Source organism: Dysidea avara, chromosome 12, assembly GCF_963678975.1.
Source record: "Dysidea avara chromosome 12, odDysAvar1.4, whole genome shotgun sequence".
NCBI lineage: Eukaryota > Metazoa > Porifera > Demospongiae > Dictyoceratida > Dysideidae > Dysidea > Dysidea avara.
In genome coordinates, this window is record NC_089283.1 from 5,425,731 (window position 1) to 5,450,274 (window position 24,544).

The 24,544-nt window shown below is 39.2% G+C and overlaps 4 protein-coding genes across 7 annotated transcripts in view; 2 read left to right on the forward strand and 2 right to left on the reverse strand.

The window, feature by feature from the left end:
- LOC136241719 (uncharacterized) lies at nt 1-11,295 on the reverse strand. 3 transcript variants are annotated; one of them, XM_066032991.1, is made up of 12 exons: nt 11,199-11,295; nt 10,491-10,581; nt 9,684-9,854; nt 8,927-9,100; nt 8,319-8,410; nt 8,092-8,209; nt 2,930-3,357; nt 2,636-2,728; nt 2,113-2,158; nt 893-1,024; nt 559-633; nt 1-257 (listed from the first exon to the last, which is right to left on the reverse strand). In XM_066032991.1, exons 2-12 carry the CDS (start codon nt 10,575-10,577, stop codon nt 144-146), a joined length of 1,530 nt encoding a protein of 509 aa, XP_065889063.1. In that variant the 5' UTR covers nt 10,578-10,581; nt 11,199-11,295; the 3' UTR covers nt 1-143. The 3 variants fall into 3 exon arrangements, 2 of the variants coding, with proteins under 2 accessions (XP_065889063.1, XP_065889064.1); XM_066032992.1 differs by lacking the exon at nt 2,636-2,728; XR_010694387.1 differs by lacking the exon at nt 1-257 and having other exon boundaries at nt 2,636-2,763.
- LOC136241716 (protein transport protein SEC31-like) lies at nt 11,218-16,532 on the forward strand. Of its 2 annotated transcripts, none has more exons than XM_066032988.1 (12): nt 11,218-11,321; nt 11,569-11,666; nt 11,757-11,811; nt 11,867-11,933; nt 11,982-12,359; nt 12,569-12,678; nt 12,820-13,178; nt 13,243-13,686; nt 13,799-13,884; nt 13,940-14,398; nt 14,574-14,701; nt 16,286-16,532. In XM_066032988.1, exons 6-12 carry the CDS (start codon nt 12,614-12,616, stop codon nt 16,332-16,334), a joined length of 1,590 nt encoding a protein of 529 aa, XP_065889060.1. In that variant the 5' UTR covers nt 11,218-11,321; nt 11,569-11,666; nt 11,757-11,811; nt 11,867-11,933; nt 11,982-12,359; nt 12,569-12,613; the 3' UTR covers nt 16,335-16,532. The 2 variants fall into 2 exon arrangements, with proteins under 2 accessions (XP_065889060.1, XP_065889059.1); XM_066032987.1 differs by having other exon boundaries at nt 11,982-12,040.
- On the reverse strand, nt 16,408-22,130 carry LOC136241717 (protein PALS1-like). Its single transcript, XM_066032989.1, has 16 exons — nt 21,861-22,130; nt 21,127-21,323; nt 20,414-20,491; nt 20,210-20,344; nt 19,974-20,052; nt 19,150-19,235; nt 18,970-19,044; nt 18,727-18,864; nt 18,555-18,622; nt 18,445-18,503; nt 18,334-18,396; nt 18,198-18,284; nt 17,942-18,028; nt 17,656-17,849; nt 17,487-17,597; nt 16,408-16,722 (listed from the first exon to the last, which is right to left on the reverse strand). The coding sequence occupies exons 1-16, from the start codon at nt 21,898-21,900 to the stop codon at nt 16,543-16,545; spliced, it is 1,677 nt and encodes a 558-aa protein (XP_065889061.1). The 5' UTR covers nt 21,901-22,130; the 3' UTR covers nt 16,408-16,542.
- LOC136241718 (protein PALS2-like) overlaps nt 22,084-24,544 on the forward strand; it is a 12,310-nt gene continuing 9,849 nt past the window's right edge. The window contains exons 1-2 of the mRNA XM_066032990.1: nt 22,084-22,227; nt 24,008-24,074. Of these exons, the coding sequence (XP_065889062.1) occupies nt 24,020-24,074 (55 nt within the window). The 5' untranslated portion in view covers nt 22,084-22,227; nt 24,008-24,019. The remainder of the gene's footprint in view (nt 22,228-24,007; nt 24,075-24,544) is intronic.

A 24,544-nucleotide genomic window follows, 5' to 3' on the forward strand; every position in this document is an offset into this window, starting at 1 on the left:
ACAGTTTAAAAACTCTCTTTATATGCATTAAAAATCATACATATTATAGCATATACAAGTTTATACAATATATCTGTATTATTGTGTTTTAAGGCATTGGTCCATAAGTTGCACATGTGATACCTGTGCAGTTTTGTGTGGTATTATACACGTGGAGGTGATCTGGATAAGTGACGTCGTTGCCAGAGTTGAAACAGCACAGAATGAAATGCATCGTACGGTCGGGGAGGCTGGTTCCATGTTAAGTGTTGGTAGAACTGTGTATAGAATGGAATATGACATACTGTGCAATAGTGCGATTAGAGCTTGAGTTATTTATATAGATACAAATTTTATCCTTGCTTGTTGCAATCTTTGTTATGTAGTTTTGATTCAGAATTGCTTATATATATATATATAACGGAAGCAATTCTATATATATGTTGAATCCTGGTAGGGATTTAGAAATAAAAAAAAGTAGAGAAACAAGGGAGGTCACCTATAGCCAAACTAGTACAATAGTTTATCCTGCTCAAATAACTGTCTGTGTGGAAAGTTGTTATCTCACTGGTGACTTACTTTGATGATATTGAGCTGTTTTCTTCTCAGTTCCTTTTCTGGTATGTTTTGTAAAATAGTGACTATATCTGTAACCTAATATGGTAATATACGTATGTGATAAAAACAGTTACCAACATATGAAATATATGTCATTATTTGATACATTATACACATTTTACTGAATGGATGACATTTCTATAACAAAAAACTATCTCTACTGTGTCTAACAGGTTATAAAGTATACAATGACTGCTCTATTAGGGAAGTAAATTGAAGGGACATGGAAACTGTTTGGTTCAATAATTTGAGAGTTGAGACACACTACACATGCATACCACACACACATACTAACCTGGCTCTCAGGGATCCGATAAGCAATATCATCCCAGTTTAGCAAATTCCTCAGAGGCAGCACATAGCGATCACTAATGATTACTGGTACACAACCAAACCACAGGGCATCCATTAGTCTTGGGCTCCATGCCTACACAGCAAGTACAAGTAATCATCACAGCTCTACCACACATTATCACCAAATAGATAACTATGTGCCTCTCCTCAACAAATCAACATCTTGAAAGATTCACAGATTTTCCTTTTGCAAGACTAATTCTGCACTTCAATCTTGCAAGAAAGACATTTGTGACCGGATCTGCAAAAACCTGACACAATCATGCATTTCTCGAATTCCTGTTTATTAAATATTTTATAGTCTACTTAGCCAACTGTACCCTCTGGTAAAGTTTCAGCCTCATATGCCAATAACTTGAGGAGTTACAGCCCTATAAAGTAGCAACAACTGAAAAATCAATTTGTACAGCGAGTATAGGGAAATTACAGGCACTTACAAAAATGGTTGTAACCTACCAACGGATTGAGGTACAGAGCTGCAATTTCACCATTGTGGTTCCATGAATAGGGAAATCAATTTCTGGGTAAGTTAATCCTTTACTCACCTTTCTTCACTGCATACAAAGGCAAAATTCGTGAAGAAAAATTGATCACGTACAATTGTTTCGACGTGATATAAACAAACGCTCATAACTTGCAAATTCTTGGGTCTACTACAATGAAACAAAGATTTTCCGACTCCTCTTGAGCAGGTGAATAAGATGACATCCAGGTTTTTATTGTTAGTGCCTTCCTTCACTACGAATGAGGCATTCAGAAAATTTGCGGAATTTTTTCAATAATACGCAAGTATTTCACCCATTGTATTCAATGCTTTATACTGTAAATTTAGGCTTGCGTGATTGTGTCGGGTTTTCACAGATCCAGTCACATTTTTAATATCTAAGTATAATGTATTTTGTGTGTGTGTGTGTGTGTGCATGGAAGATCAAGCTTGCAAGATTATTGAGCTAGTCTTGTCAGTTTGCAAGCCCCATATTATAGTTCTATGAGCTCTGACAATTTGATAAGACCCATAAGAGGGCTTAATTTAAACCATATGTTTCTTATGTACTGGCTAATGGGAAGTTATGACTACAAAGGCTTGAGTGTTTAAAGACTAATGTTTTTTTTTATTGTCCACATTTATGACACTAGTACATTATACATGTAGTTACTAACCTCCAGTCCACTAGGACATAGACAAAACTTGGTTGTCCGTAATGAGCTAAAAGGGATAAACACACAACAATGACATCAAACTCATTAGGAACAAATTATTAGGGCTGAAACAAATACTAATACTCATAGAACACTCGTTAAGGATTTTGGTACTCGGATAGTAAAATTGGTACTCGAGTACTTGTTAAGATCACGTGACCCAGCTCACATGATGTATTTATCATCAGGGAGTGACACAATGAAGGCTGTAGAGTTTTGATTAGCATATTTTCACTAACATCAGTACTTTAATACATGCAGTGTGTGTATCATTGTTGTTACTTGAAAAGCTGTAAACTGGTTGGTACAAAACATGTCAAATGGGTATGACTACAAGTAGCTAGTATTTGTGAGTACTCAATCATTAACCCTAGCGAGCACTTGGATACTTAAAAACCAGGATCATTTCAGCCCTATAAATTATAGTCTGCATGTGCCATAAATTAGACTAAATCTACACCAGATAAAAGCCACATGCTCTTACTGTATGTATTGATCATCGGAGATGTAGCCCCTGACCAGTCGACAAGAAGGAGTGAACAAGAACAAGTCAAACAGGATCGGTCTGACAGGACCCCTGGAGGATAGAGAAGAGGATTGGTCAGGTCACTCCTTCAGAGAAGATCATGAATATAAATATACATATTATACTGCTATACAGCATCTGCACACACTACAGACTACACATATAACACACTACACTACACACACAAACACATGTACACACACGTGCGCAGATTTGTATAGTACAAATACACAAAACACTATACTACATTACCTGGATGGGTTTCCAGCAAAGAACATCAAGCTGGTACGATCTTTTGGATCAATACCAGCCCCACCCATCCCTAACTTGGACCAATCAACCACACCCCTTCCAGGGTGTACAGGAAGTGAAATGTCTTTATGAGCCATAAACAGTGGCTTGGAATAATCTGCCGTGTTTACAAGTGCAATAGCATTAGTCTGTAGTCCAATGTGTGATAGTTTAGCAACATTCGTGCCCATGTCATGAGCACATATGTAAAAATGATCTGCCCCTGAGCTGCGATTCCAGTAGGGGTAAGCTTGGATCACATGATTCACCATGTCCCGGGTGGTTTTCATGGCAACAAGCTCTCCTTCTGCTCGTTTGTTCTGTAGTTGTGACTTGCGATACGCTGTACACCTTGTGGGGATGAAATAGAAGTGAGCCTGATCAGCCTCCTATATAAAAAATATAGTACATTTGTATAGTGAAGCTTCATAACAAACTCTTTACACTTGGGACAGAGCTTACTCCAGATGTAAATTTTAGTCCAAACAGGGTTTGCTCTATACATTTTACTGCTGAAAGAGAAAATGTCTTTAAAAGGGGCCAAATTTTTTTTCTAAAGTTTCTGCCATAGACAGGCTCCACTGAACACAATGTAGATATTAACTACAATAGTATCCCATTTTATCCAGCCATTGCTTATATGAAGTTAGAGGAGGTTGGTCATCAAACATCTCGTGATCTCAAAGAAAATTTCAACCCATCCAACCCTGACACCTCAGTATCGATATAAAGTATTCTAATGTGTGAATTGATATTGATAAATTACGGTTCTCAGAGCCCTTCTATCAGCTGCCCAACACCAAAACAAACACTACATTATGTATACTTCTAGTGAGTGTGACAAAGGACTTTATAATAACAATGCTAATTTCAGGCACCATGTTTTATTGTGTAATCAAATTTCCTATTTACATCTACTAACTGACTAACTAACTGACTAACTAGCTGATGCCTTCAATGAATAACTTGACAATGGATAAGGCTAAGGAGTTGCTCTGTTCAATATCGCTTCATCCTGAGATGTGCCTTTTTGCCAACCGCTGTAGGTACAGTACACACATTATGGACTTACCGTTTTCCCTTTGTGTCCCAATTCTTATTGCTGACAATGCAAGGTGTTGATTTGCAGTAGCATGATATGGCTTCTGTGGCTGTGGTGATAGCTATTAATCTTATTGCACGTATTTTTCATAGTGACACTTATACTGCTCTTCAATTGAATTACTGTGTAGTAGGCGAAACACTGCTGAAGACGAAGTGTAATGGCCACTGAACTTTTCAGTATTTGATTGTTGGGCTATGAGCTCAGACGCAAAATTAATTTTATGGTATGCCTGGCGCCATTCTTTCTTTTGATAGGGTTCACTATGTACGTATAAAATAGTAAACAAACAAGAAGAAGGAAAGATATAATAAGTAGTTAAACAAGAGTGGTTGGCTATGCCTGCAGATACACTAGTTGAATCACTATACCTCAGTCTACATTTTGCAAAAAATATTTCTTCAAAAAGTAATTGCAATATGGTAATCATTAACTGCTCCATTAGAGTAGCTTGGATCTAAAGTTAGAAAATTCAGGAAATTGATTTGCACAGCAACTATACTGAAAATAAACATTTGTTTGTATCTCCAGTGTTGGGATTTGGCATCAGGGATTAGCAAATCAACAAAAGCAAAATTTAGTTCTGCATTCACTTGTAAATACATATAAAGGCAGTTTTATTGAAATGACAACTATCTTATTTACTTCTACCACATGGTAAACAAATGCGTGTGATTGGGGCTTCAGACTCTTCATGAGTAAGTGAATAACACTGGCTTGCCTGAGCAACGGCTTGACTAAAACTCACGTATGTTTTCTTTGTAGCATGCAATATTTTAAAATTTCAAACTGTGAACTAGGCAGGTTATCACCGAGATGGTCACAATTATTTTGTACCATAATTCACTTTTAGCAAACTTCTATAACACTGCAACAAAGGAAAGAACACACCCAGACATATGACAAAACACACGCCCCTACACTAATTATCAATAATCAATGTATCCACTTTATGCAGTTGTCAACTGCTCTGCCTGTTACACAGCGTACCCTACACATGGAGAATTGTACATGAATAAAAGTTTGACAAATTACGTTAATTCGCCAAATTTTCCTAACTTAAGTCACAGCTTTTGTCATTTACAGTAGCATGCTAAGATAATATACAGCAGCAATACATAGTAAAGGCTTTGAGTTTCAGTTCAATAATATAGCTGTCCGGATCAGTTATTAGAGTAGCGCTCTCTACATAAACGACGTACTTTCTTTGAAAATGCGAAGATAATTGCAACAATACACTGTTGGACAATGAAGAGCACTGCAATCACTGGAGTAACCACGCCGATATTCAGATTTAATATGTTCTGAATTATGTACACAAAATAAGTCAAACCGATCACTGCACCCAGTGCAGTAGCAGTTTTGCGCAAAAGAGACAGGTGATCTTTTGACACTCCAACATTGCTGATGTCACTATTCATCTTGTAGATGTAGTAGAGGTAAGCAATGAAAAGCACAAGATGGACCACCTTATTGACTCCATTGAACAGGACTGGTATTAGTAGAGTATCATAGATGTGTATGTCAGCTGACAAACACTGGCCATCCGGGAGGAGGGTATTTTTGTAATTCCTTGTTGCCACATCGTAGGAAATGATAAAGAACAAGGCAAGCAGCATCGTACCCATTGCGTACATCATGTAATACCTGAAGTGACGTTGTGAGGTCTCTTTAGACATTGCTGATCTCAATTTCTCTATGCGACGCATGGTGACCACGATGTGGTGTAGAATACATGTACCCAGAGCTTCAAGGGTGACTACTGCTAAGATATAGCCAACCATGATAAGATAACACAACAGCAGTGAGTTGAACACTAGATGGAGCAACTGCACTATTCTGCCAATAAAACCGATGACCAGAAAGAGAACTGATATGTTGTAAAGCATTAACAACTTTCCAAACAAAGTGTGGAGCTCTTTAAACATTATGTGTATGGCAATGATGTACCAACTCAAACTTTGGATCATCAAATTTAATACCACTTCTAGCACAAACTGTAATCGATCATCTGGCTTTAGACAAGGTAGTTCATTTTCTTGTTTAGCAATTACCTCGGAAGTGCGGCCATCTGTTGGGGTAGTAACAATGACACTATCAGTAGTGTAGACAATGTCCAGTTTCTCTCCAGTATCAATCCTCTTGATGGTACAGTCATCAATCAGGCAGTACTGTAGGGTAGTGACTTGTTGGAGGTCATCATCACCACTAGCTGGTAGTCGTTGATCAGAACAGTGAAGTGATGTTACCTTACTGACTGTAGTAAGGATAACAATGAAGATTAGAGTGAGACAAGCCATCAACTTTTCTCTCTCTCTAAACAACTGTGACATCACAAATAGCAGTGATTGAGAAGAATGCTGTACACACAAACCTACAAACACACAGTGACACTTCATATAATGCTTTTGTAGTGTCTTCCGTGTCCCAGTGTGCTAATATTTTGACATAATGTTATTATGTGAACCAACACACATTGTTGCTGTGTACATTTCAAAGAAACCAACTACTCGCTTCCCTTGATAGTCTGTTGCTCCAGTATACGCAATCAACAGTTCTGGTATGGATAGGCCAAACTTGTCTCACACATCACAGAGTGTTTAGAGCACTCATGACATGATCCATAAAGCTATCCAAATATGACCATGTGAGGTATATATAAGTTAAACATAATATGTGACCCAGTCTGAGAAAACCGGTTTTATTGCCCATGTCAGCAGATTCGATTTTTCACCCAGGACACACAGCTACATGAATAAACTATCTAATTCCACATTTAAAATCAGCTAGACTTCAGTGGTCTGGTTTTGCTGGCTGCTTTTCCCAAGCCCAGTGGCGATCTGTACGTGTGGTGTGGAGCCTTAATGGAGCTCTGGTCAGCCTGGGAATGACTGTGTGTGGCTGTACAGCTAATGTGGTGTTGAATAAGTACCTCTGATGTGAGTTTCCTTTCATTTTAGCCAGTTTTGAAACCTCATTGGCTCAAAACTTGGCCTAATTCATCCCTTGGCCTTCCTATTCAATTTTTGAACACCATCTTGCCCGCCTTCCAGGGCCCCTGCCTCCCACCCAATTTGCAGCTCGCCTGATACAGTCAACCTCAGTTTAAAACTATCTAAAATGGCGGGAAACTTAGTTGTTGGCTACTTGCACAGTGCATAGATAGTACGGGGTGTCTATTATCTATGCACAGTGGATGCTCTGAAAGGTAAGGAATTGGTGTAAAACGTGTGAAAATTTGGTACACATAGGTTCAACCATTGGCGAGCTACAACACACTAAATACTTAAAACCGGCATTTCTCGATATTTTTAAATAGGCGATAAGCCCGGTTTTGTCAGACTGCATCACATATGTACCTAGACATCAGCTAATGTATGCAAAAACTACATTGCCTACAAACATGCACTAAACAGGAGTGTTATCACTGATGACCTAAGGCATAAACACACTAATTGTTCGTTATTTTTATGCTAATGGTTGAAGAGGCGTACACCATTTCATCTATTTCACATTGACCAAGCCTGGCATGTGTGCTGGGCAGGTACCACCTATTTTTCTTGAGAGGAAGCAAAGAACAAAAGTTTGTGCATATATCAAGAATGTCATAATCATTTTCAAGTGCCCACGATACCAAGTGCAAAGGCGTTTAATCAGTAGTAGCGCTTGGATAATATTTCTTGCACCAGAGTGCTTCTCTACACAGCACAGATGTGTTTCATGTATTGGTATCTGTATGTAATGCAAATTAAAGCATAGCTGAAAATGAAACAAAAAGGCCGTATTTAATAATTAAACAACAACAGCAAAAAAGCCAGCCAGGGTATTATTTGAAAGGGAACAGTGTCTTTCAGATACATGTATCTGAAAACAATAACATTTAGCAGTACAATACACCAGCCATCAAACAACCAAACTCTCAAAAAACTTTTCATCTTCTTGTGTTTTGATCTCTAATCATTCTATATGTCTTATTTCAGTAGCTTATAGCACACACACACAGAGGTTCTACACTACTCACCTTGACTGGTACAGAGTAATGACTGGCTTGAAGGAGGTCAATGAATAACTGTTCTACACCATATTTATAATCGTTGACTGAAGGCATGTCAGTACCAATAGTGACCGGGTAGATGAAACTGTGAGAGCAACAGGAAGCGATGACATGTAATGTCATACACACGCACGCACGCACGCACACACACACTTCACAAACAGATACACACGCACTACATTACTTGTATGTACATTTTAAGATTTTGTTCCATCTCCTGGTAACTATCCATATGCTTGGTGTACGCTCCAGCAGAAGGATCAGTGAGAGTGGTGTCTACTTCTTCCTACAACAATATTGAGGACAAAATGAACTAAACCTGTTCACCTCATTATCCAGGTAATAGTTTTGACCCAGTCGTACAGCCAGGTGCAGCTGTGAGTTCATGCTTGGTATTACAAGTGTAGTGAGCTTCTGAAGGTGTACTGAATGCCTTCAAGTCTCTTGAAATTGAAAAAAAGGAGCACCCTTTTGTATGCATATATGATCAGCTTTGAGGCTTGTGAATTTTCATAAGAAAACATGACAAACTATGAAACAGCCAAGCAGATACTTCTGTGTACAGTTTACACTAATTTGCTTGTATTATGCTTATAATCAATAACTGATAATGAAAACTACAGGGCTAAAATAAACGTATGCATGGCTGCACTGATTTTACTACAACATCAGCTTGTTTCTGTGGAATGGTTAAACTGAACTGTTAGGCCTTACTTTATTAGGTAGTTGGGCTGTACCACGTATATAGTATAAAACTTCAGTATTCCCACTCATTCACCTAAACACCTACAGACACACTCACATCATTTAGAACAGCCGTAGTATCCTTGATGTAGACATCGATATCTGTTGATGCCATCTTTGGTCCTGTTGATAACTTAATCCATCCTTTAGAGTTGAAGGCCGCACACTCTGGCAACACTGAGCATATTTGTTTCATTGTCTCAGCATTAGCACCATATACCATCAAGATATCCTGTGGAATAAGACACTTTGAAAAGCAGCTCCTTTAGTTGAGCAAATTGGATGGCAGGTTATGCTAAGATAACGGGCCAAGTATTGGAGGTTCTTTTGGACGATATTTACAATAAGCTTGCATGCATTGGCTGGAGGGCCAGGCAGGGATTAGGGAGGATTTAATTAGTCTACCCCATACCCACAAAAGGGTAACCACGAGGCTATGCAAACACACACACACACACACACACACACACACACACACACACACACACACACACACACACACACACACACGCACAGTGATAGGATGTGTTTAGATAGTGCAATTGATATGATCAATATGGCACCTGGTAAGACACTGACATTAGATAGAGTTTATAACAAGTATAGACACCTGGCCCTTGGCTCTTATTGTGCAGTACATTGGGACAGAAGTATTTGAGGGGTGGAGACTTCTAATACACACGTTAGATAACTTGATATTAACACTGAAGCATAAAGGTTGGTTTCTCAAGATTTAAATGACTGCAAGCAGTACTAATCTATCAAGCAATAGCTTGCTGTACATGTACGTGCGTGTGTGTCAAAAATTAACTCACGTTCTTCTCAATGTCGGTGTCTTTGAGGTGGATAAATGGCACATTTGCAGTCTTTAATATTCTTCTGGTATTCCTACCCTCAGCAGTGGCAGTGGCAGCAGCAGCAACATGTTGCATTGTGCTACAATTGGCAGGTAGTAGTAATGGGGGTAAGGTACTGGAAGTGTCATCCTGAACAAAATACAGTCATCCACAATTATACAGACAGCTGTACTATAGCAACAAAAGTCATAACTATAACATGTGCATTGTGTAGGCACACTATACACACACAAGGCATACCACACACACGCACGCACGCACGCACGCACACAAAGCAAAGCCATTGGCTACCATACTAGCATGGTCACACCTACCCAGTGAACCAGCACTGGGATACCTGTGTGCTACTCAGGTGCTATGAGTTAGCTCAGTCAAATCATCATGGGGCAAGACTTATAACCTGCAGGAGGCTACGTCATGTTTCACAGGTGGAGTGTGTAACAGTTGATGAAAATTTTGTGCAAGTGTGTGTTCTGCATGTGTATGACAGACATGGCAGGTAAAGGTCCTTCAAGTGCCACTACCCAGTAGCACACCTGGTAAAGAATGAGAAAATTCTTTTGGGGGCAGGACTATGAGTCAGGAGGCTGTGCGATATCTCATCAATAAAGGCATAGATAGCTAAAATCCCTGCAGGACTTTTCCTATACATGAGACATGGACAGTCGACATTTGCTTCTAGACTGGGTACAATTTACAACAGAACTGGATATTGAAATTGGAATCTTAGCCCAAGCTCTAGATAGGACAGACACAAACACTTACTGGTACATTCCATTGCTGTATAACAACATAAAACGGTAGCCATAGCAACACAATGACCATCAACAACAACTTCTTTTCACCTTGCATTTACCTGTACATAAATAGCACAGAATATGCTACTATGTACTACTGCCTTAATAACACAGTACTATAAAGTATGCATGAATTAAATATCAACTACTGTTTATCAATTTTCTGTTTGGTGACTGCTTGATATGTTGATACACTGTACACCAAACTCTTGTACTTCTACTACTTAGCTAGGAAAGCTGCAATGTGTGGTGGTGGCTAAAACTCAGGGAGGCATAATATATGGATCTACAATTTGTATACAGGGTTAATACCAAGGTGTTGCATGAGTCCCCTTTGATGTTGGATGATAACCTATTCCATGCAAAAATCTACTGGATTTACTTAATTTGGAATTACTCAAAGACTTGTTACAATTACCACACAGATGATACCAGAATTAAAAACACACACAACTAGCAGCAAGGCTAGTTCCAAACAGTAAAGCCACCCCAGCCAATTATACTATCAAAAAAACGTTTTTTAAAGGAAGACGTAACGCAACGTGTAACTCTGACATCAACAACACCTTTAGCTGTGCAATACTGTACAAACATTTGGGAAAGAGTGCCTAAGTCTTTATACTTAACCATGTGCAAACGTACATAATGGAAATATAATCCGTGCTATAAAACTCACCGCTGCTAGCTTGTCGATGTCATCTGCTTTGTGGCTAGTAAGAAGCGCCTCTTTTTGGGGGCGTCAATTGGATATGTTGCTCACGTGAGGCAATAAGTTTGCAAGTAAAGGATGAGAACAGACGTAAGGCGGCACACAATATTGCACACTGTGGTATTTGAATATTTTGTACTAATGAACCGTCATTTTTTTGGCATGTCTTATTCTTGATACGTATTGAAGGATGGTATATGTTTTTTCAGGCTTTAAAGGAGTATGCGATGTCTCACTTAACCCATAGCCGCTTCATGTGCATGTTTTAACACTCGTGTGATACTTTTATTCTTTCAGCAGTGCGATATTAACATTTTCTGTGGTGCGCATTATTTAGATATGGTAACTCCGGAGTGCTACTATGCTTCTTTTGGCGGCCCTCGCGTTTAGCCAGTGTAAAGGGATGAGTGCGACTGATAAGAAGCATTTGGAAAGGTTTGTACCTGTTTTTACTGATCTAACTTCTGTGTTTTTAACAGTTTTGTTGTTACTATGGTCCAAAGTGTGAACATTTCTTCACAACAGGTCTTCAAAGCACAAGAGTAGCAATTCTCCAGCGTCATTTGTAGTGACAACTAAGGTGGAGAAATATTTGCAGTTTTGTGTGGAAGTTTGAATATTTTCTTGTGTTTTAGGGCACACCTTCTAAGGATTTGACACAGCCTAATTTTAATTTATACAAAGCTGACTCTACATCAAAACGTAAGCCAAGACACAGGATTTGTGTGAGTGTCATGTTGTTTTTTACAGATCACTCGTTGCCACATCACCATCATAGTAACTCTAAGAAACGAAGACACACAAGCAATGTATGTGTGTTTGGAGTGACTAACAGCAAATAATGTATACATGCAACTATTGGGAGTATCCATTTTATGATAGATGTTTCATTAGCTTTGACCATCTTTAAAATTTTATCTTCACATATCTTCCATCAGGATGGAGCACAAGTGATCCAAACTCTTTTTACGTACCTGTGTTATAGTCCCTCAAAGATTTATGCGTGGGTGGTGTGTCCATTTTATTCACTCATTTTTGGTATGTAGTAGTCTATTGCATCTAGGTGGTTGGAAGTGTGTTTATATGTAAATGCATAGTTCTGGCAAGGATTAGCATTCATAGTGTGAGGTAAGAAACTCAGAAAGGAATGGTAAATGTGTGTTGTGTGAAATACATTGGATGAGTGAGTGGTTTAATACTACACCACCCATCTTACTGACATAACATCTGGTTGTTCATGGATGCTTTTGTCTTACTGAATATAAAGTGATTGATATGCTGTCCTCTCCGCAGAAAGCTTGTACTGGATGTAACATTTGTGGTGCTTTTTTTTGTAGGACGACGATGATGTATGGACAGAACATATCAGCTCATCAGGTAGAATGTATTACTATAATAGGAAGACTGATGAGTCGCAATGGGAGAAGCCTAAAGGATATGTGAAGAGGTGTGTGTGTGTACAGTATTTGTGTATGTTTGTGTGCTTTGTGTATGCTGTGCGTGCATGCATATGTTACACACATGCATGCGTGCGGTGTGTCCTATACACTTGGATTTTAAAACCTTATACATGTCTCCTGTGTTGTAGGTTAAAACCTGATTCTCATTCAAAGGGAGAGTCAAAATCTCACTCCAGATCTTTGGATGTTCATTCTAAGTCTTCGGATGTCCATTCGAAACCTGTGGATTCTCATTCCAAATCTTTGAACTCTCATTCCAAACCTTTGGATTCCCATTCTGACAGGAAACACGGTTATCAGAGTGGTACACCCAACAAGTACCATAGAGATCATCGTCGTGGTAGTAGCTCTGACCACAGGAGTGGGACAAATGCACATCGCTCTTCCAGCCATGAGAAGAGGGCAGCTGAACATGGCACACCAAAGGAGTCATATCACCACCACCACCAACATAAAGCTTCTAGAACACCCCAGAAACTATCCACAGGTAGCAAAGACTCTTTATATACACACACGATTGTGATGATTATCTGTTTCTTCTATGTGCACAGGCAGCGAGCCATTCTGTTCTCCGATCCAGCAGGAAAGGAGCATTCCATGTAGCTCACCGATATTACAACAACAGCAGCAGTTGCGTCCTCTCATGATGCCAAGTACTCCTGGACAACAACAACTGCCAAATTTTCAACCTCACCAACCCCCACAATTCATGTCCCCTCAGCAACAACATCCACCAGTTATGCTACAGCACCACCAACCACAACCTAATGGTCCTCCTGAGGGTATAATGAATGTTCATCCCTACCAGCCATGGAACCCTACGCAGTTGCCGCCGATGCACAGCAGGGAACAGGGTGGTTACCCACCTGGGATGATGGCGACACCTTTGTTGTCCACAATGTTCTCACCTCACAGTGGAGGAGGCGGTCCTTCTGTTCATGGTGATTACCATGTTCCACCACAACAGTATCCACCAGCATCCATGGATACTTTGTGTATGTGTTGTATTTGATAGTCTACAAACAGAGGCACACAACACACTCACTAGGCACACATGCACACAAAACACACACTCACTACACGTATTACATTGCATCTCTCTTTTAGCCCAAGGATTACATCCCCTTCAACAAGCATTCATACTACAGAACCAACAACACCACCACCACCACCACCACCACCACCACAATCAGGTATTACACGTGTATTGAACTTTAGAGTACGGTCTTACTATATGAACTTCATTAGCTGATGACACCGATGAGCACTCCAGTAGGTACACCACTTAATACACCCAACAAGCCACATCTACAAGACATTGGCCTTCCTCCACTGCCATCGAAGAGTGCTCCCCACACGCCTACACTTCATTCACACTCTAATCCAAGCACCCCACATATTCAGAAACCTGGAGGGGCAATGCCCTACCAGTTGTTTTCAGAACATAGACTATCATTTGAAAGAACTCATTCATTACCAGCTGCTAGTAGTAGTAAAGATTTAATGGAGCAGTTTCAAGCTGAGAGTAGGCACAATGTACTACAGTCAGAACACCCTAACAATGTAGGCAGTGGTAGTATTAGTGATGTAAGGAGCAGCCAAGAAGAGGAATCAGAGCAACAGAAGATTCAGATTGGATTGGACTATTTTAATAAGCCACTAACAGAGTTCTGGCTTACTTCTGCACATGACTCAATAGAAAAACAAGTTAGTGTGTTATAGTGTAAGTGTGTGTACAATTGTGTCAACTGGTTTACCCATGTTGTAAGTGCAAGAGTGGATGCCCTCTATATTTCAAGGGTGGTCTAGTGTGTTTGTGAGTATGTGATGCATGTGTCCATATGTGTAATGTGGTAAGTCAATTGTTTCTTTGTTAAAATAGCTTGGTCAGTCTGCAGTGGACAGTTTAACACATAAACATTTGGAGGGTCCCAGGTTGACTTTACTAGTCAAGAAGAACTCCTTGGGATCCAGTGTAAAGCATCTAAGATGTTTTGTGAGAAAACAACGGTTAGTACTGTCAAGAGTTCATAATACAAGTAAGGGAGACTTCATAATCCTTATATTATGAACTCTTGGTACTGTTGTGCCATCATGTCACCCACACATAGCACACTTGTCTTAGGTACCTCCATCTATAAAGTTGTTTGTTTAATTTTAGGTATCATAGGGGAAAAAAAGTTGTGAAACAAAGGGGTCACCTAGTACGCCTGCAGTGGACATTAATTTGATCCCTACTTCAATGACTGAAATTGGTGATTAAAAATTTCCACTAGTATGTCAACAGGCAACCCCCTTGTTTTTCTTTCTTACCTTTTGTAACGTAATTAGGACTGATGAACCTGTGCATACCACATCAAAGGCAAGAATGGTGCCAGACTTAATATTTTTGTCTGAATGCGTGTCCCAACTATCATTTACGTGAAGTGGCCATTCTGCTTCATTTTCAGCTCTGTCCAGCCTGGTCAAGTGTTACAAATGAGGAGTAGTACGAGAAGCACCTCTTCATTCAATCAATTCAGTCACTAGGGAAATATGAGTGATTCATGTTATAAACACAGGGAAGCCATCACATTATATTGCAATTTTTTTTGTAGCAATCTGTTGGAAGTGTTTCAGGTCATAGTGAAGGCACTTTTGGGCTTAACCAATACTTCCAAGGCACCTTGACCATGAAGGTATTGTGAGGCTGGTTCTGGTCAGTGAGAGTGCATGTTCCCTAATGTACAGCACTACCATACTGTATGATGCTTGTATGTTGCAGGTAGAAGTTATGCTTGTAATTAGTTGTACTATTTAGACTAGGGATGGTTCAGCTAGCATCTTGTGATCTCAAAGAAAGTTTGATCTGCTCAACCACCATATCAGTATCGAGTACTTAATGTGCAAGTTGCGGTACCTCAACACAATCTGTTGATTCCCTCCTTACGTTATCTGAACTTCTTTGGACGCAACAGGGGTGGAGGTTCCCAAGTTGGTGTCCATACAGTTACAAGTCGGGAAGTTGGTCCTGCATCATAGCCCTGCAAACATGGCACTTAAAATGGGTAGAATTATTTTGTCACATTCACAAGAAGGCAAAATTTACTAGCTACATGATTAATGACTGTGTAGAGTAACATGGATATTTCAGCAATTGTTAGTTTAACTTAAAGAATTTGTACGTGGCAATGGCTCTTTGTTCACCAGTTTTTGTGTGTGTGTGTGTGTGTGTTATTCAACTAAGTGTACAACAGTTGTTGTACAAGGAAAGTGTAGGAAGGACCCAAGATAACTCCAGCTCGCTCTTGAAAGCATGCAGCAACACAAACGAGAGGGTTGTCATGCCTTCAGGGATCTGCTTGGCAGTGCCAGAACTTTAATGCCGTCGTGTTTTCACTTGGTTTAGTGGCTGAATTGGACTAAATATAGCAATAATTAGACAAACAATTACTAAAATATCCACGTTACTCTACGTAATCAATCATGGGGTAATACGCTGTTTTGTTACTATTATAATACTCTTGATTGTATGCATGTTTTAATAATCAGTGTGCATTATTAGGAAATATATTGCAAATGAAATTTTAAAATTTGAAATATCCTTTTATTTAGAGTTGAGGGTGTTAGAAAGATGGTAGAAAAATTCCGCAACAAAAGATGAAACCTGTTGTGTTATTCTAGATCATGCACACCACACATGTACACACTATATTTAGTAACTTCATGCATGTCCACTCCACATACACTTTGTTAATAATTTTATCCTTTTTTATAACAGTCTGTAATAAGTGTGTAGTAGTATTGTATACTTTTAAGTGATATGATGCATTATTTTGTTGAATAATAATAAATAACTGGTGATCTCGTTGTTATCGCTTCACCCAAGTTGAAGGTACCCACTGGAATTGTTCCTTGAGACGTTGGCATGTTGTGAGGAGGTGTTGGTAAGCCTCTTCTTGATTTGTGAAGATGATCAGTTCATCGAACAAGTGTGTGTACTTGACTTCCATGTCAATACCTTTCTGTATCAACTGCCTCATTTCTTGAGTCTGTAACAAGGCAAAATTAAAATACAACAGTATATTGAAAAACTGAAAGCAATTCAAGGTACGATATAGTTGACTAGGTTGCTAACAGAATTACAGGGTAAGCTGTCCTTACATGTGTAGTTCAAAGAAATCTTGTTATTTTCATTTAGAGGGGGCTAGATTTTGTGGAGAGTAATGTTGTGTTATTTGTTGTTCAACATATCCTCAGGTTTGCACAGCTACTGCTACATGTGTGGTAGTTTGTGTGCCGTTAAAAAAGTGAATACAGCGTAAAAGAAACAACAAAAAGTATGGGTGTGTGATCTTAGTTAATTGTTTGCATGTGTTTTGAAATGACGTTTGTGCATTAATGTACTACCTACTCAGATTAAAAATTTAACCTATCAGGCAGCAATGTTTGGTTGTATGTACTACTTAACTTGTTTGCTGCTTTTTAAACTCTGTGGGTCAGTCTCAGGTCTGTGAAACCACTAATTAAGTTGATGTCTTGTGAGGGATCTGTGTACCATCCTGATGACTCAGCATATGTACATAATTATGTGGACACTATTTTGTAGTAGAGACAGTGAAAATTTGTGCCTTAGTTCTGAATGTTGAAACTTTCTGTCAGGGAATTCAGGCAGGAAAGAAAGACTTATATGTTGGGAAAATCTAAAGTTGTTGCATACCAGTAATTCTGTAAGTAGGCTAACTTCTTTGCAAGTTGTATGTAAATACTGGGGTCATTCAGCACTTGGCCATTCTACAATACACCATTGACTCACTGTTATAGTGTATTGTGGTTTCCACTTGTTTCTCATCAGTTCAATGTCAGGTGTCCGGAAGAATACCACAAATGGTTTAAGCTCACTGTTACTCCTTATCAATTTCAAAAACTTGAAATAAAAATAAAACATTCAATAATTCTTAGGGAAATCTAATGAAAGTATGTACCTGTGGTTGTATGACCAGTAGACAGGTCTTACTAGCCTGCATCACGTCCTTGATTCGTTGTACTGCAGTTCCAGCATAGTATCCATTAGTGTTCTCGTATTCTACCAACTCATTCTCTCTAATACAATGTTCTATTTGATCCGTTGAAAGAATTCTGTGTTTGCGAGTTCCTGAAGCTGGTGGTCGACTATAATCTAAAATGTATGGTAGACATATTATCACTGGACTCTGTCACACACAACACACACACACACGCACACACACTACATATGTAGTTAATACGCACATCTTAGTGGTCTTGCAAATTTCTGATCATCCTCAGCAATCATTCGATCAATAAGTGCTTCATAATCCATTGCCCCTCCCTGAGGGCCTAGTGCGTGAATGATAAGATATTATTTCTACACAAGGCTACTTTTTCAGCCAAAATTAGTCCAAGTAGAAAATGCTCCATAATACAGGTGGTGATGCCTCATGCTTTTTTGGAATATACAGTAATTCATCTTGAAAATTTTGGCTGTAAGTGTATGGTTTATTGTTACCTACTAACACTACTGGTCTGGGCCTGTTCTTCTGAGGAGCAATCTTCACCACTTCTTCATATGATAATATTTCACCGCAGTTGTAGTCTATTACAATAAGAGGATTGTAACCGTCAACTGACATCATCATCTCTACCTTCGTTAACGTGAGGGTCATACTTCAGTTTCTTGTGTGCTCCTTCTCTCTTCTTTCTGATAGCTACAAAGAATATTTTTAGCTTGTATCTTCAGATTTGATTAAACTTACTGAATGGCTTTCTTTGTTTGTCAAACAGAAGTTGTTTACGTAACTTATCATATTCTAACCTGTGAGTATTACGTAGTCACTTATCACATCAAAGACAACAGTTTACTAACTTCTCAATAAAACTGGTACTAGGTATTAGCCCTGCTCTGAGATCCTTGCTTCCTCCATCGTGGACAGCCTAAACGAACAATCCAACATTTGTTAAAAGTGTAGCATTTTAAGCTTGTAATTATGCTTAATAAATCCTTGCAGCCAAGGAAAAATATTGCAGAACTTGTTCACCTGCCACCAATCTGGGTCATCTTGGTTAAGGATGAAAAGGATGGCACCTCTGTTGAAGGCTAGCCCAGCCTCTGGACAAGGAAGATGTTGATCGGTCTTAGGATTGTAATCAAAGTGCGCCTTCATCCGATTTATACTCTGAGAACAATAACAACAGGTGATTACAATGTAGTAGAGACTGCAGCTGGTAGCTGCTTCAGATGGACACATAGAGACTACATGTGTATAATATTAAACACTTACTGTGTTTCTTCTTGAAGGAGGTCTCTCTGGCTGAGATGTACTTATTAACATTTCAATCATCCCAGTCAGATCTTGCTGTATTGTGTACAAAAGCTATAATATGAAATGCTTGCTAGTAGCATAGATCATGAGCTTATAAAAGAGACACAGCTATGTTCAAATACAAGTTGTTACACATACCATGTGGTCAGCCACAGTATCAATATCATATCCTCGGGTAGTCCAGCCATTGATTGTGTGGACGATGTCTCCAGGGTGGAGGATACCTGATGTGTGGGGGTAACCCATGACTACATGTATATAGTATATACTGTAGGGTATTGTAGACATGTGATACAGTATAAAGTAATTTAGTATGTGTGTGTGAGTCACAGTATGCAAGGTGTAAATTTGATATTAAAATTTACACACGTAGCTTCTATTGTGGTGCAAGTCTTCCGCAGCATAAGTGCATGCAGTGTGTACTACAAGTGTGGTAGCTAAACTAGTTACATATAAGGTTGCATACAGATGTGTGTGTGTGTGTGTCCCCACACTGCCAGCCTCCTTGTGGCGGACACAGTAACACATTACTTGTAGGTGATGTGGCTAATGGCAGCACCCCTGACTTTGTTGTATGGTGGAGACAAGGGAATTCCCTTGCAAGCCAACAAGAGGGTTTTACATTATGCATACACCATGCTTTGCATGAGGTGGACCAAGTCTCTGACTCAGGTCCTTGCAATTGTCTATGTCCTATATTCACCCTCCTGGGGGACGCCTAAATTTCAATAGCTTATTAAAATAGTTTACTCAGCATCCCCTGGCTAGGTGAGTTCTCTATCCTAGCCTAAATTCAAAGGTTCGTAAATGGGTTAATCAGTGGGTGAGTGTGGATGGTTGTGGCGGAGATGGTGGTCTCCACACAAGCAGAAGAATTTGTGTGTGTGTGTGGCAAAGTTGCTACTGTAGGTATCTTCACTATGCACATAAAAACAAAAGAGTAGAGACACATCTAACTATACCTGCTCTATCAGCAAGACTGCGGTGTAATATTCTACTGATCACTACAAACCCATCTTTGTTTCGTTTGATAGTCGCTCCCTACAAATGAAAAGTATTTGTTGAATATGGTAGTACCTAGATATGACAAAATAATATTATTTATGATCACATATAACATTGACTGATGAGAATTGTAAATTTGGAACAGAAAAAATATTAGCCTTATTCACTAGTGCAGACTATACACAAGCCATACCAGTGGTTCAGCATTGTGCCGATCAATCCTAACATGTCGAAATTGTTTCTTATCCTTATCATTCTCTTGTTCTTTAGCCAGTAAAGTTGCTGGATATTCCTTGTTGGCTACTTTATCATGTGCTAGCAGTAGCGCCTGATAACAAGACACACGTGCTAACAATACAGCATGCATTTGATGTGTGTTCTCACACTCTGTTCTCACATGTATGTGCGGTGACGACAAGAGGTCAAATAGTTCTGATGAGTTTCTGTCTAATATTCCTTCCAAATGGTAACACACCTATACAACAAAAGTATCATTTAAAGATCTATTTCCACATACTTGTTGCTACCAAGCAACAGAAAACAATTTCCCTGCAGTATCAGTTTAAAATTGAGCTAGAGATCGAATGTATAAAGACTAAGGTTTCACCCCTAATAAAGACTTTTCAGTGGCTCATGAATTTATTTGGCCCATCATGCTACAGAACTAAACTGATCAGCTAATAATATACAAGCAACAGCTGGTCTTCTATCCTTCACTTGGAATAGATTAGGGCTGTGTGATATCAAGATAAGCAATTATCGTTATTGTGGCAGTTTTCAATTGTCGTGATAATAGTAAACTTCTGCATACTACAGGAAATCAATCGACAATGTATAGACAGATCACTCTTTTTTTGTAACAATTTCCAGGTGATTTTCTTGATGCAGGTTTTCCATTGTGATTAGTCTTGGCTTAGAGTAAATTTTAAAACATTTGTAGAGGTATTTAAATACCAGAAATTATATTATCGCACAGCCCTAATTTGGAATGGATACACTAGTACACTACTGGATCCATATTTATAATCCATCAAAGTTGCCTACATACAAATCAGCATCTTCAAGAGTCCATTATGGACTCTGGATATCCTATAGTTGATAATTCCTTACCAAGTGAGTCATTGCTACAGCATTTTTGGTGACGGGCTCGCCGGTCTTAGTACTGCCATTTTTCACTTCATTATGTATGTGCATCAGTGACCGGAAGTCATTACTCTGTACGATGTCCTTCACAAAGCTGAGGTCCTCTTCTCTGTCCTTCATCATCGGAGTAACCTTCTCAAGTGTCAGCATAAGTTGCTGTATCCCTGAATGGATGAAACAGAGAGTGAGTTGAGTCTGCACTGACACACTATCTATAAATTTTCTAGACAATTTATTTATCTGTTTGCTTTCAGACCCAGATATAGTTAGGGGGCATCTCCAAACTGATTTTGGTACGCTTAACGTCATAATGACGCTAACTTCAGACCCCTCCTCCCCCCTCTCCTTAACGTCACACTATGAAAACAATGCCTTGGTAATAGAAGCACAAAACGTTATATTCTTTACCTGAAAACATAGTCTACAAGCAGTATAGCTGCTTAATCACGTCAATTCCTCTATTCCTAGCTGTTTACACTATAACTGCTTTAATAAAAATTTATAACGTCATGGCCTGAACCCCCCTCTCCCTTAACGTCATTATGACGTTAAGCGTACCAAAATCAGTTTGGAGATGCCCCCTTATGTGATGAGTAATATTTTGCACTGCATGCCGGCCCCGCCTACTTTTTTATTATTTACTATTACATACGAGGCGCTTGCATTACTTGTCAAGACAAAGCTATAGTAATCTGTCTTACCAGCATTTGTGTTGTAGGACGATGATCCAGCTAACGACATAGCTAATAGCGGTTAGCACCAATGAAGGGGCGTGTCAACCAATGATTTAAATGTCTTTCAGCTTTAGCTCATAAATTGCACTAAATTGCTACGAGAATGCAATAAATAGAGACATCCTTATCCTGTCCCCTGTTATGAGTACACTTTTAAACACAATCGTGATACGACAATCAGCTTGTAAACTGTGACGATTATCTAATAATCCGAACGAAACTTTTACAGGCGTCATCTCGCTGGGAGTCCCGTCGTTCAACTAGGTTGGTGTGTGAGCGATCCAGCAGAGCTGGTCTGCAAGGATTAGTGGAATAATTGTAGGATTGTGTCCAGGTAATTGTATACAAGCGATCCTGTAATTGCGCACGCGTCCTTTTGAAAGTTTCAAGAGTGCCGACCTTTTTGGCAAGGTGGACAATGCCGCAGCCCTAATTTTGGTCACCGCGTTTGTTTGGTCTGCGGGCGTGGATTGCATTGTTTCTCTTGTACACTGCCTTTTAGGGGACCAAGTGAATGTACCTTTTGTAAATTCCATTACCCTGGCACACACGGATGTAGGCGTAGTTTTAAGGGTCTGAGGTGCCTAAGGGAGCGAGAACTAGGTTACTGGGGCATGCATTACTATCTCCTTGAGTGCTGTTGTATTGTTTGTTATGTATTGTGGCTAATGTTGTCACACCAACGCTTCAGCAAGAACTGCACATTACCATACTTGTAAACATTATTGAACATGGGAGCTGTGTGTGTGATTCATATTTGGGTGCCATGCGTGTGCTCACATGTGATTCGTATGATTGTGTACACATGGCAAATACATGGATGGTTGTAGTGTGTTGAAAATTGTCATTCTTTTCTCCTTTGCTATGGTAACACTTCCAGTATGGAAAATTCATTGCCATTCCATTTCAGTGATGACATTGTGCACCTAAAAGAAAGAATGTTGTATAGAACTGAATGGTGTAAATGTGGTGATATTTACTTCTGTGCATTTTGTTCTTTACATCTGGAAGCTGAAAGCAGGATGAGTAGCTCTGGTGTGTAGTGTGCATTTGTGAGTTTTGTCCTTGATCATTTACACTTGGTTTGATAAAGTACCCATTTCTATTTAACACTAAATGATGCTTGTAATTGCCTTCAAGTTGTGATTGAATTTTGTGCATGGTTGAAACTGGATAATGTCTGTGTGTAGTGTTAGGCCAGCTGTGTTCTGTAATAAGGGGCTGACCATTGTAATGGGATAAAAGACTCCATCCTTGTAGTGGTTGGACACTTCAATTGTCAACTACATGTCAATACACCTGTATACTAACCATTGTTTATTTCACGAAGTTTTCCAAGTGTCTATATATATCCTATTCACAATAACATTGTTGGAACTGGTAAATTATTAAAATTGTTCGTTAATGAACTTGATAGTTGGTATTGTAAACTGTTCCATTCAGTGAAGGGTGTCTTAATGTGTCATTTTAACTGTACTTGACAACCATGGACTAAATGGAATTCATTGAGTATGTACTAATATCATAACAAAAACTTTTGTGAAGCCTTTTATCCTGTGTGCTAGTGTCACTTGCAAATTCTTTTGTCAATAATTATGAACCAAGTGTGTGTGTGTGTGTGCGTGCCAGTTATATAATGGGGACCTAGTGACCTGGTGCCAACTGCATGGAGTGGAGTCTTGACTCGATAATAGTGTTTGTGTTGTTGTAAAACTTTTGGGCATATTTATCCATGAGAAGTATGGCACGATCCTCCTGTGGGTTACTGGCCTCATGCTCCAGGAGGATTTGCATTTACCAACTATACTACCTCAGATATTCCACTTCACTGGGTAGCAATATCAGTGTTGCATAGCTGCTGGAGGGCTTTGCTTTGTGTGTACATGTGTACTCCTAGACTATACTATAAACTGCATGGTCATACATGTAATTATGACTATTCCTTGTCCTGTCAATATTGTGCCAACATGCAAATATTTCTACCATCACATCAGATGCAGAGAGAAACACACACACACACACACAACACACACACACACACACACACACACACAAATACACTGTGCACCACACAGATGATACAGATGTTCAATGATGTGTTTCATGTTGTTCAGGTAACAGTTGCCATGGGTGACCTGGATGATAATGCACAGGAGGACCTTCATGAGGGTCCAGTTAAAGGTCAATTTGTGTAGTATAATAAAATGTATGTGTGTGTAGACCATGTGCAGTCGGTCTTCTGTGTTATGATGTAACAGATCACAGTACGGTAGAGGTCAAGGCTTTCTCACTTTTTCTTCATAACAGCTCAAAATTTTTGTTAACTGCCTGACTGATACCTATAGCTCAACTATGGATAAAGCTATGGACTTCATTTCTTTACTGTTTGATGTCGCTTTGGCCCGAGACTTGTGTTTTCACCAGCTACAGTGCATGTATCATAGACCTACCTTTGTCCTCCTTTGTTACCCATTTCATTTTCCACTACTGCGTAGATGTTGATTGGCGGTAACTTGCAGCATGGCTTCAGTGCTTTGTTTTCTGTATAGTGTGGTTAGATTGATTGCAAAGATTTTTATTCATTTGTAATGCTGTATAATGGGTGGAAAAACAAGCAGAATGATGACTTTGCATTTCAGTCATTGATAATT